Source organism: Orycteropus afer, unplaced genomic scaffold (assembly GCF_000298275.1).
Source record: "Orycteropus afer afer isolate SDZICR_OR568_19922 unplaced genomic scaffold, OryAfe1.0 scaffold00281, whole genome shotgun sequence".
Taxonomy (NCBI): Eukaryota; Metazoa; Chordata; class Mammalia; order Tubulidentata; family Orycteropodidae; genus Orycteropus; species Orycteropus afer.
Window position 1 is genome coordinate 272,555 of NW_006921868.1, and position 11,798 is coordinate 284,352.

At 42.1% G+C, this 11,798-nt stretch overlaps 1 protein-coding gene across 1 annotated transcript in view; it reads left to right on the forward strand.

Moving 5' to 3' along the window:
- ABCC1 (ATP binding cassette subfamily C member 1) overlaps positions 1–11,798 on the forward strand; it is a 180,480-nt gene that overhangs the window by 77,653 nt on the left and 91,029 nt on the right. Inside the window, exon 12 of the mRNA XM_042782274.1 lies at positions 1,774–1,977. Within this exon, the coding sequence (XP_042638208.1) occupies positions 1,774–1,977 (204 nt within the window). The remainder of the gene's footprint in view (positions 1–1,773; positions 1,978–11,798) is intronic.

Below are 11,798 nucleotides of genomic sequence, written 5' to 3' on the forward strand. Positions count from 1 at the left end.
GGGTGTGGGTCTGGTGGAATGAGCATCCTCACCAGGTAGGGATGAGGGGACTGACAAAGAAGGGGCTTGGCCTGGTCACATTTTGTCATCTTGATGTGTAGGTTGCCCTGTGCAGCTTGCCTCTGAAACAGCTTCATTTTTTGAACTGATGTTTCCTCATCCTGACCCTACTGATAGGCTTGTTGTATTGCATTAAATGACTGACTGCATTAAAGATGCTTAGAACAGTGCCTGGCAGATGGAAAACGCCAGGTGATATTAAAAATGTTTAACAACTGTATGCCATTGGCATCCTCCACTGGAACCAGAGAACTAGTGCCAGCTGGCATGGAAACAACCTAGTATTTTAACAGTCCTGGACTGGATAAAAACCAATAAAGAAAAATGAAAATGAAGAGAAGAATCACATCTTCCCTGTGTTTGGATCAGTAGAGTTGGGCCCACACCCCTTTAGTCAGTCCTTGACCGCCCAAAAGTTTTTCTTGCCTTTACCTATTGACCTTTAAGTTTAATAGGTTTCCCTTAACATCTGCCTTAACCTGATTCAAAGCAGGAGTGATCTCAGGAACTCTGGTAGCATGATGGTTAAAGCACTTGGCTGCTAACCAGAAGGTCCATGTTTGAATCCACTAGCCGTTCTGTAGGAGAAAGGTGTGACAGTCTGTTTCTGTAAAGATTTACCCCCTTGGAAACCATATAAACCATATGGTTCTACCCTGTCCTGTAGGGTTGCTGTGAGTTGGAATCAACTCAACAGCAGTGGGTTTGGTTTGGGGTTTGGAATGCTCTCTAGTCTATACAATTCACAGAGAGTATATAACCAGTTGCCGTGGAGTTGGTTTTGACTCATGGTGACTCCATGTACGTAAGAGTGGAACTGTGCTTCATGGGGTTCTCGGTGGCTGATTTCTGCACACGTAGATCACCAAGCCTTTCTTCTGAGGCACCTCTGAATGAACTCAGACCTCCACTTTTCAGTTAGATACTGAGCTGTTAACCATTTGCCTCAACTAAACTCCTAATAGAGATTACAGTCAGTTTTCTTACCATTGTGAAGACCTGTTTTTTTTTTTTTTTTAATTGTGATTTGGGTGAAAGTTTATAGAGCAAATTCACTTTCCATGCAGCAGCTCTCATACGCTTTGTCTCATGACACTGACCACAATTTCCCACAATGCAACAGCTCCCCTCCTACTTCCTCCCCATAGTTACCCCTTCCCTGTGTCCATCCCTCCATGCACTCCTGCCCCCTGAGCTGTCTCTTTGTGCATAAACAGCCCTTCTATTCTCCTATGATTGTTCTCTCCAGGGAGTGTATTTACCTAATGCAAATGTTCAGCTCATATGCCTGTCTTTTGTTTGACTGGAAGCCACAGGAGTGGGTTCAATTCCAGACCTGAAGGGCAGCTAGGTAGGGGCCATAGTCTTAGTTGTTCCATCAGGCTCTATCAGACGAGGAAACCTGGTCCTTCTTTTATTTTTTTAAAGATTCTGAGTTTTGTTCCACATTGTTCTCCCACTCTTTCCAGGATCTCCTACATAGATCTCCTTCTGAGTGGTTGATAGTGGTAGCTGGGTACCATCTAGTTCTTCTGGTCTCATAGTCGTAGAGGCTGAGGATCACATGGTGTACCACTTGGTGAAGACCCATTTTAGTAGCTGATGATGTCATGTCATGCTGCTGTATGGATTATTAGGAAACCTGGCTCAAGAGCCAGAAGTGAGTGGCCAGCCCCCAGATGCGGTGTTGATAGGTTGTCCTTCTCTTCCAAGGTGGCTCACATGAAGAGCAAAGATAATCGGATTAAGTTGATGAATGAAATTCTCAATGGGATGAAGGTACTGAAGCTTTATGCTTGGGAGCTGGCTTTCAAGGAGAAGGTGTTGGCTATCAGGCAGGAGGAGCTGAAGGTACTGAAGAAGTCTGCTTACCTGGGAGCCTTGGGGACCTTCACCTGGGTCTGCACACCTTTCCTGGTGAGTAAAACCACATTTATCCTGGCCCCACATTGTTTTATATTTTATATTATGTTCATACATAAATATTTTTAAGAGGTCACTGTCTCAGAAGGTTTCTCTCAGCAACCTTTTTAAAATACTACCTCCCCTTTTACTTTTGACTGCAGTAAATATATATGTGGCAAAACCTTTATTCACAGCACTTGATACCGCCTAGCCCAGGAATGTTGTTGTTGTTAAGTGCCGTCGAGTCGTTTCTGACTCATAGCGACCCCATACACAGCAGAACGAAACACTGCCCGATCCCGCGCCAGTCCCACAATCCCTGCTATACTTGAACCCATCATCGCAGCCACCGTGTCAATCCATCTCGTTGAAGGCCTCCCCCTCTTTCGTCGACCCTCCACTCTACCAAGCATGACATCCTTCTGCAGGGAGTGGTCCCTTCTTACAACATGACCAAAATAGGTGAGACGAAGTCTGGCCATTCTTGCTTCCAAGGGGCATTCTGGCTGCACTTCCTGCAGGACAGATCTGTTAGTTCTTTTAGCAGTCCATGGTACTTTCAGCATTCTCTGCCAGCATCACAACTCAAAAGCATCAACACTTCTTCAGTCTTCCTTATTCATTGTCCAGCTCTCACATGCATACAAGGCGATTGGAAATATCATGGCTTGTGTCAGGCGCACCTTAGTCCTCAAGGAGATATCCTTGCTCCTCAGCACTTGATACAATTCCTTCACAGTTGACTTTCCCAATGCTACACGTCGTCTAATATCCTGACTGCTGCTTCCGTTGGCATCGATTGTAGAACCAAACAATGTGAATTTTTTGACAACCTCAATCTTCTCTCCATTTATTGTGATGCTGCTCATTGGTCCAGTTGTGAGGATTTTTGTTTTCTTTATATTGAGACGTAATCCATACTGCAGACTGTATTCTTCAACCTTCATCAGTAGATGCCTTAAGTCATCCTCACTCTCAGCAAGCAAAGTTGTATCGTCTGCATATCTCAGGTTGTTAATGATTGTTCCTCCAATCCTGATACCACGTTTTTCTTCATATAGTCCAGCTTCTCGGATTATTTGCTCAGCATATAGATTGAATAAGTGTGGAGAAAGGATACAACCCTGACACACTCCCTTCTTGATTTTAAACCATGTAGTGTCCCCTTGTTCTGTTCGAATGACAGCCTCCTGCTCAAGGTACAGATTCCTCATGAGTACAATCAAGTGCTTGGGAATTCCCATTCTTCTCAATGTTATCCATAATTTGTCATGATCCACACAATCAAATGCCTTTGCATAGTCAATAAAACACAAGTAAACATCTTTCTGGTATTCTTTGCCTTGAGCCAAAATCCATCTGACGACAGCTATGATATCCCTTGTTTCACGTCCTCTTCTGAATCTGGCTTGAACCTCTGGAAGCCCAGGAATACTCATAGCCAATTCAGGAACTCTTAGTTACAGGTCTACTTGAGATAGGATTTTGTACCAATGTAAACCAGTGCTCTCTACTTCCTTCATGAGGAAAGTCTTGCTTTGAAAACAAAGTGTTAGCTGAACTGTGTGGCAAGGTTGGTATTGTGCTTGATCTACATTTTGGTGCTGGCTCCTTATCTCTTTGCCAAATGGTCACAAACTGTGGGTTGACAGTGACCCATGAACCACACTTTGAGTAGTTCTGAACACACTGACGTTTACTTACATATTGGGTTTATTGTCTCTTTCTCCGTTAGAATGTCAACTCCAGGAGGGCAAGTACTTTTGTTTTTCTGTTCACTGCTGCATCCTCAGTGCCTAGAATAGTGCATAGTAAGTGCTCAACAAATACTTGTTGGTTGTGTAGAAACAAACAAACAATACTAAAAGCTATAAAATGAGAAATATGTTCTCCTCCCTTCCTTCTGCTATGTAGTCCCTCTCCTCCAAAGTGATGGTTTTTATGTATCATTCCAGAAAAAATGTTTATGCACATAGATATTTTTAAATAAATTCAAATGGAGCCATACTATGCAAGTGTTCTGGATCTGTTTTGCTTCATTCATTCATTTTAATGAAGCATCCTTTCTTGTTTCAGGGATGTGCTGTAGTTCACTTAACCTGTTTCCCATTTGTTGGCCATTTAGGTTTGTTCTCATCTTGTACTTTTTTTATCTTTGCTGCAGAGAATACACCAGCACATGGTCCTGGATTACTTTAATGGGTCTATTCCAAAGTTGGCTGGCTTTGAAATTTCAAAGACAATAATGCAAGCCCTTGTTTTACAAAACTGGCCTCAAACCAGGGGAGTATGTAAAGATGGAATATGGAAACCCTTTCAGCATAGTTGATAACAGGTTAAAATCATTAAGGATTGCTTATACCTGTGTTTGTTTTTTGCTTTTTGTATTTAAAGTATTAGGTTATTATGTTGTTTTTTTAAAATATTATGCTAATAATGACTGACTTCTTAGTAGTGTTGAAAATATAAATTCTTCTGGGAAATTATTATGAACTGACATCACACATTTTCATAAATACGCAGTCACATCTGAGTTGCAGGTGGAATGCTTAAGGAGCACTCTGAATGTTGAATGCTTGCCTTCTGATGCAAGATTTTGTCAGGCTCAGCCTGATGTCTCCCAGAGCCAGAACTTGTGCTTAAGAAGCTGTGGTGGAGAGCAGTGCTTCTCAACTTTGAACATGGGCTAGAATCACCTGGCAGGCTTGTTGGTTTTTTGTTTGTTGTTTTTTAAAAATATTTTTTTTGTTGTTGAGAACGTACACAGCAAAACATACACCAATTCAACAGTTTCTACATGTACAGTCTGTGACACTGATAACATTTTTCCATTGTGAACCATTTTTACCCTCCTTTTCTGAGTGGCTCCTCCCTCATTAACATAAACTTACTGCCCCCTAATGCTTCTATTGAACCTTTTGAGTGGCTGTTGTCACTTTGATACAATAGAGATAGTTCTTAAAAGAGCATAGTGCTCAAGGCAGACATTTTTTACTAGTTAAGCTCAACAGTTGTTTGGTGTTAAGAAGACTTCAGGGGATATATTTGGTTTAAGATTGACAGATTATCTAAGGGCAGTAGTTTTGAGGGTTCATCTAGTCTCTGTGGCTCCAGAAAGTCTGGATTCTTCAGGGATTTGAAATTCTGTTCTAAATTTTTCCCCTTTTGATTAGTGTTCTTCTGTAGATCTTTATGTATTTTTTAAATTTTATTTTGTTGTTGAAAATGTAAAGAGCATAGTGCCTGAGGCATCTGACTGCTAACCAGAAGGCTGGCAGTTCAAACCCATCAGCCATTGAATGGAAGGAAGATTGGGCAATCTACTTCTGTAGAGATTGTTGTTGTTAGGTGCTGTTGAGTCACCTCCAACTCATAGCAACCCCTGCACAGTAGAATGAAACACTGCCCGGTCCTGTGCCAGCCTCACAATCCTTGCTATACCTGAGTCCATCGTTGTAGCCGCTGTGTCAGTCCATCTCATTAAGGGCCTTCCCCTTCTTTGCTGACCCTCCACTTTACCAAGCATGACATCCTTCTCCAGGGAATGGTTCCTTCTGACAACATGACCAAAGTAGCTGAGACAGAGTCTGGCCATTCTCACTTCCAAGGAGCATTCTAACTGCACTTTTTGCAGGACACATTTGTTAGTCCTTTTAGCAGACCATGGTACACTTAGCATTCTTCTCCAACACCACAACTCAAAAGCGTCAATTCTTCTTCAGTCTTCCTTATTCATACAAAAAGCTATAAAATGAGAAATACGTTCTCATGCCCTGGGGGGCAGAATTACCCCTGTTGAGAACCTGTGCTCTATAATGAAAAACATGGTTTCTTCCCTCCCCAAGATCAGGTTGGTCACCTTACTCCTCTCCATGCACCAATTTCTTCTGTATATTTCCAAAGTCTGTATTTTTACATTTCTGTATTTCCAAAAGATTTCAAAGGGCAGCTCAAGAAGACAAAATAAAATATTACAATGAAATGTGCAAAGACCTGAAGTTAGAAACGCAAAAAAGGAAGAACTTACTTGACATTTCTCAAGCTGAAAAAATGGAAGAAAAAACTCCAGCCTCTAGTTGTGATATTGAAGGATTCTATGAGGAACAATTCAGTGATGCAGGAAGCATGAAAAGAAGATAGAAGGAATACCCAGTCACTGTACCAAAAAAAGCTATGGTGGCACAGTGGTTAAGATGTTCCTTTGGCTGCTAACGAAAGGTCAGCAGTAACGACTCTACCCACCAGCTGGTGCATGGGAGGAAGTCTGCTTCCGTGAAAGTTTCTTGGAAACCCTACAGGGCAGTTCTGCTCTGTTATATAGGGTTGCTGTGAGTTAGAATTAACACAATGGCAGTGCTTTTTGGATATCAGAAAGAGCTCTGGTGGTGCTATGGGTTTGGCATTTGGCTGCTAACCAGAAAGTTAGCAGTAGGAACCCACCAGCTCCTCTGTGGGAAAAAAGATGAGGCATTCTGCTTCTGTGTAAAGATTTACAGCCTTGGAAACCCTGTGGGGCATTTCTACCCTGTCCTTTAGTGTCACTATGAGTTGGAATCAACTTGATGGCAGATTGGTTTTGTTTGATACCAAGAAGAATCAGTCAGTGTTTAACCATTTCAGGAGTTAACATATGATCAAGAAGCTATGGTACTAAAGAAAGAAGTCCAAGTTGCACTGAAGGCATTGCCAAAAGCAAGGTTCCAGGAATTGACGGAAAACTAACAAATGGATGCAATGCTGAAAGCACTCACTAATCTGGCAAGAAGTTTGGAAGACAGTTACCTGGCCAGTCATCTGAAAAGATCCATATTTGTGCCCTTTTCAAAGAAAGGTGATTAAACGGAATACAGAAATTATCAAACAGCATCATTAATATCGCATGCAAGTAAAATTTTGCTGAAGATAATTGAAAAATGGTTACTGCAGTACATGGACAGAGAACTGCCAGAAATTCAAGCCACATTCAGAAGAACATGTGGAATGAGGGATATCATTGCTGACGTCAGATGGATCTTGGCTGAAAGCAGAGAATACCAGAAAAATGTTTACCTGTGTTTTATTGACTGTGCATTTGGCTTTATGGGCCATAACAAATTGAGGATAACATTATGAAGAATGGGAATTCCAGAAAACTTAAGTGTGTTCATGCAGAATTTAGTACATAGACAAAGAAGCAGGTGTTTGAACAGAACTAGGGGATACTGCATGGTTTAAAATAAGGAATGGTGTGCCAAAATTATATCCTTTCACCATATTTACTCAATCTATATACTGAGCAAATAATCTGAGTAGCTGGACTATATGAAGAACAATGCAGCATCGGGATTGGAGGAAGACTCATCAACAGCCTACGGTATGGAGATGGTACAACCTTGATTTCTGAAAGTGAGGAGGAATTGAAGCATTTATTGATTGTTTTGGTTCTCTAGTGCTGCTATAACAGAAATACCACAAGTGGATGACTTTAACAAACAGGGATTTATTCTCGTATAGTTTAGGAGGCTAGCAGTCTGAGATCAAAGTGCCAGCTTTTAGGCATTGGATATAAGTCCCTTGACCTTGGGCTTCAGCTCTGCCTCTTGCTCCTTGCCCACTGAAGCTGGAGGCTTCTCTTAGACAGCTGCTGGCTGCTGAAGCTGACAAACCCAAGGTTGACAAGTAAAATGGCACAGTCTCAAGATTATCAAGCAACACGGCAGGCCACTAGTTCAAGTTCAAAAACAGTCTTAAGATCAGCAAACATTATGGCAGGCTGCTGAGATGAAGACTACACCAAATGCAGGATCCAGATGTGCTAAAGCGCTAAAGACCTTTCTCAAAGAGCCTCCTTATATACAGGAAACAGACCACATCCCTAAGCCAGCTGCGTAGCTGCTCACAGTAGATTCCACCGTGCAGCTGATTACCAGTCTCATCATGGGGAATAACTGCATCCAGCTGCCTAGCCACTCAAAACCAGGCCCAGCCAAGTTGATACATAACCTTAACTACCACACTGATGAAGATCAAAAACTACAGTCTTCAGTATGGATTAAACCTCAATTTAAAGAAAACAAAAATCCTCACAACTGGACCAATAAGCAGCATCACGATAAATGGAGAAAATATTGAAGTTATCAGGGGTTTTGTTTCACTTGGAGCCACAATCAGTAACTGTGGAAGCAGCAGTCAAGAAATCAAACAACGTTTTGCATTGGGCAAATCTACTGCAAAAGATCTTTTTAAAGTGTTAAAGAGCAAAGATGTCACTTTGAAGACTAAGGTGCGCTTGACCCAAGCCATGGTATTTGCAGTCACCTCATATGTATTTGAAATCTGGACAATGAATAAGGAAGAGTGAAGTAAAAGTGATGCCTTTGAATTAAGATGTTGGCAGTGAATATTGAATTTATGATGGACTTCCAGAAGAATCTGTCTTTGGAAGAAGTAAAGACAGAATGCTCCTTAGAAGCAGGGATGCCAAGACATAGTCTCATGTACTTTGGACATGTTCTCAGGAGGGACCAGTTCCTGGAGAAGGATATCATGCTTGGTAAAGAAGAGGGTCAGCAAGAAAGAGCAAGTTCCTGAGTGAGATGGATTGACATAGTGACTGCAACAGTGGGCTCAACATAGCAGTGATTGTGAGGATGGCACGGCACAGGACAGTGTTTTGCTCTGTTGTACACAGGGTCACTGTGAGTATTGACTTCATGGCACCTAACAACAACAACATGTCCATTCCACCATAAGTGAGTATGTGTAATAAATGTAATTATGCTTCTATACCTCATTTATTTTACTTTTACACAAGTGATAGCATATCATACTATATGTGAACTGTGTTCTTTTATAGGATAAGATCTTTGGCCAGAGGAGGTAGGTGACAAGGTTTAGTCTATGAGTTGTGTTACATGTAGGATGGGGGCGGAGGGGAGAGGTAGGGAGTTTTCCCATTGCCTGTTGCTCTGTACATTAGATCCTTTGATGAAGCATGGTTTTTAGGTTGTCATTTGAAGGAGCTGGCCTTTCATTTATCATGTCCTGCCCTGGCCTCCCTTAGGAAGCCACTGCAAAAGATACTTTTCTTGACCTCTGAATTTGTTGCTCAGTTTCGAATGAAAGGGAAGGAATGGAAGTGTCGGTGGTGATAGACTTCCAGAGATGGAGTGGAGCTGTTTGGCATGAAACACATAAACTCAGGTGTCAGTCGGAGACCTTGGCCTGGCCAAGGCATCTAATCCTCTGACTCCAAAAACACCCACTGTCATCAAGTCAGACTCATAATGATCCCATAGGACAGAATAGAAGCACCCTATTGGGTTTCCAAGGCTGTAAATCTTTCTGGAAGCAGACTGCCTCATTGTTCTCCTGACTACATTAGGATAAAATATGTGGACCTCGGTTTGCTTGGAAAGTGTTTGCATGTTCTTTCCACTGGCAAATTCCTGCACCTCAAGGATGATGAGGTGTTTACACAGAGGTAGGTGTGATGGAAGGCAGAGTCTGGGGAGACCAGACAAAAGTGGGGATGCCATCGGCAAGATTGATGGTCTGTTTTTCTGGAATACAGAGCCTGGCATTTATCACATCACTAAATACACTTCCTAAAACAGCATCACCAGGTAGCCATCAGTAACTGACACTTTCAGTCTTGGAAGATTTGTGAGCTTCTTGTCTTCTATTTATCTTGTAGTTCTCTTCATTAGGGAGCTAATTAGCATTCCATGATGGTAATTATCTGTTGTGTGGTTGTCTGCAGACACAACTGTATGGTCCATGTCTCCATTTTTTTATGCTATATCCCTAGAACATGAGTACTTTGCAAGAGGTAACTACTGAATAAATGAATGAACGAATGAAAGATTTAATTGTCTTAGTAACTCTTCTGCAAGTAACAGAAACCTAACACAAATTGGCTATTGTAATGAAGATTTTTTTAATATGGTAAAATATTTATGACATAAAATATGCTGTTTTAACTATTTTTAAGTATACAGGTTAGTGGCATTAATTACATTCACAGGGTTGTGCAGTCTTCACTAGTACCTATTTCTAAAACTGTTAAAAAGATTTTTGAGGCCCAGAACCGAAAAGTCTAGGGAGGTACTGTTTTTAAGCATGACTAGGATTCCAGGCTTGGCTGGACCTAGGTGCTCCAAAGATGATGTGCCTCAGCTCTGCTTTCTCATGGTGGCTTTTTTTTTTTTTTTAAATATCAGACAGGTGCCAGTCAGCAATTCCAGCCTTTCGTTCTCTTACCCACAGCAACCCCTGTGAACAGAGAGCCCTTTTCCCTAGGAGTTTCTGAAAAGTTACATGATTGAGTCTCATTGGTTGTGGTTGGTCAAGTGTCGTGGATGGCCCCCAATCTCTGGGGCCAGTGAAAAGAGATGTTTCTTTCCATTGGTCAGGCCTGACTCATGTTGGCCAGGCTTTTTTTGGAGATGGGAGAAGGAAGCAGCAGTGGCTGAAGCTGCTTGACTCGGACTGAGGGAATTTAAGTTTTCTAAAGGAACTCTGGTAGTGTAGTGCCTAAGGCACTTGACTGCTAACCAGAAGGCTGGCGGTTCAAACCCACCAGCCACTCCTCAGAAGGAAGGGTGGACAATCTACTTCTATAGATTGAAACTCAAGGAAGGGTGTCGGATCTGACTCACCGGCAGTGAGTTTGGTTTTCTTGACTTAAAGGAAAATTGGGTTGTTGTTACTATAAACAGGGGAATGGATGCTGGGCAGGTAGAACTAACAGAGGTCCACATAAGAGGGCCAGAGTCCATGGATTTAAAGCCAGGTTTCTCAGTGGAGGCAGTATTAGTACTTGGGATGGGACAGTTCTTCATTATGTGTGAAAGACTTTCCAATTCCTTGGCCTTCACCCATGGCAGTGACAAACCTCAGCCCCCACCCACGTGCTGCCTAAGTCTTTGTGACAACCCCACATGGCTCCACACATTTCCACATGCCTCCTGATAGATAACCTGGTTAATATCCATGTTTTCCCTTAGACCATAAGTCCAGGATTGCCGACTGTCTAATTCCCCATTTGTTGGCACAGAGTGCCTGGCACACAGTAGGTGCTTAGTCAGTAATTGATAGATGATGAATGATTTCCACTTCCTAGAGAAGTCAGGACTGTGCATCTGACAGGAACTGTGTGCCTTTGCTCCCTCTCTTTCTACACCCTGTGCTGTTGCCAGCTACCCCATGGATTAGGCCTCTTGTTGCCAGGGGCTAGTACCATCTGATGGTGAACACCTAAGCCTAGTTTTCTCCATTACTGAGAGGACACTTGTTACTGTGTCTTCTTCTGACCTTAGGCAAACCCATTCATTGATCTGTCGAAACACCCATCCATCCATCCCAACACATACACATCCATCCATCCGCCTATCAGTCCATCCAACAAACACTGAGTATGAGCAATGAATGTACCAGGTAAAAACCTTTGCCGTCATGGTTTGCTCATTTCTAACCAGGAGAGACAGACATACCACTCAGTATGCTAAACTATTGTAAGTGCTGTGGAAAAAAAATAGATTTGGGTCAGGGGCTGGTCGGGCTTGCACTTTTTTTTTTTTACTCTTTTTTTTTTTTTTTTGGTGACTTCTTCCCTTTCTTTCTTGCTATTGTTCCTGTTTGTTTATGCAGTTTGTTTTTTGTTCTTTTGTTTTTTTTTTTTGGTGACTTCTTCTTTACCAATATGGATGCCTTTGATTTCCCTTTCTTGCCTTATGACCTTGGCTAGGACTTCGAGTACAATGTTGAATGGAAGTGGTGATAGCGGGCATCCTTCTCTGGTTCCTGTTCTCAAGAGGAATGGTTTCAGTCTCTCTCCATTGAGAATAATGTTG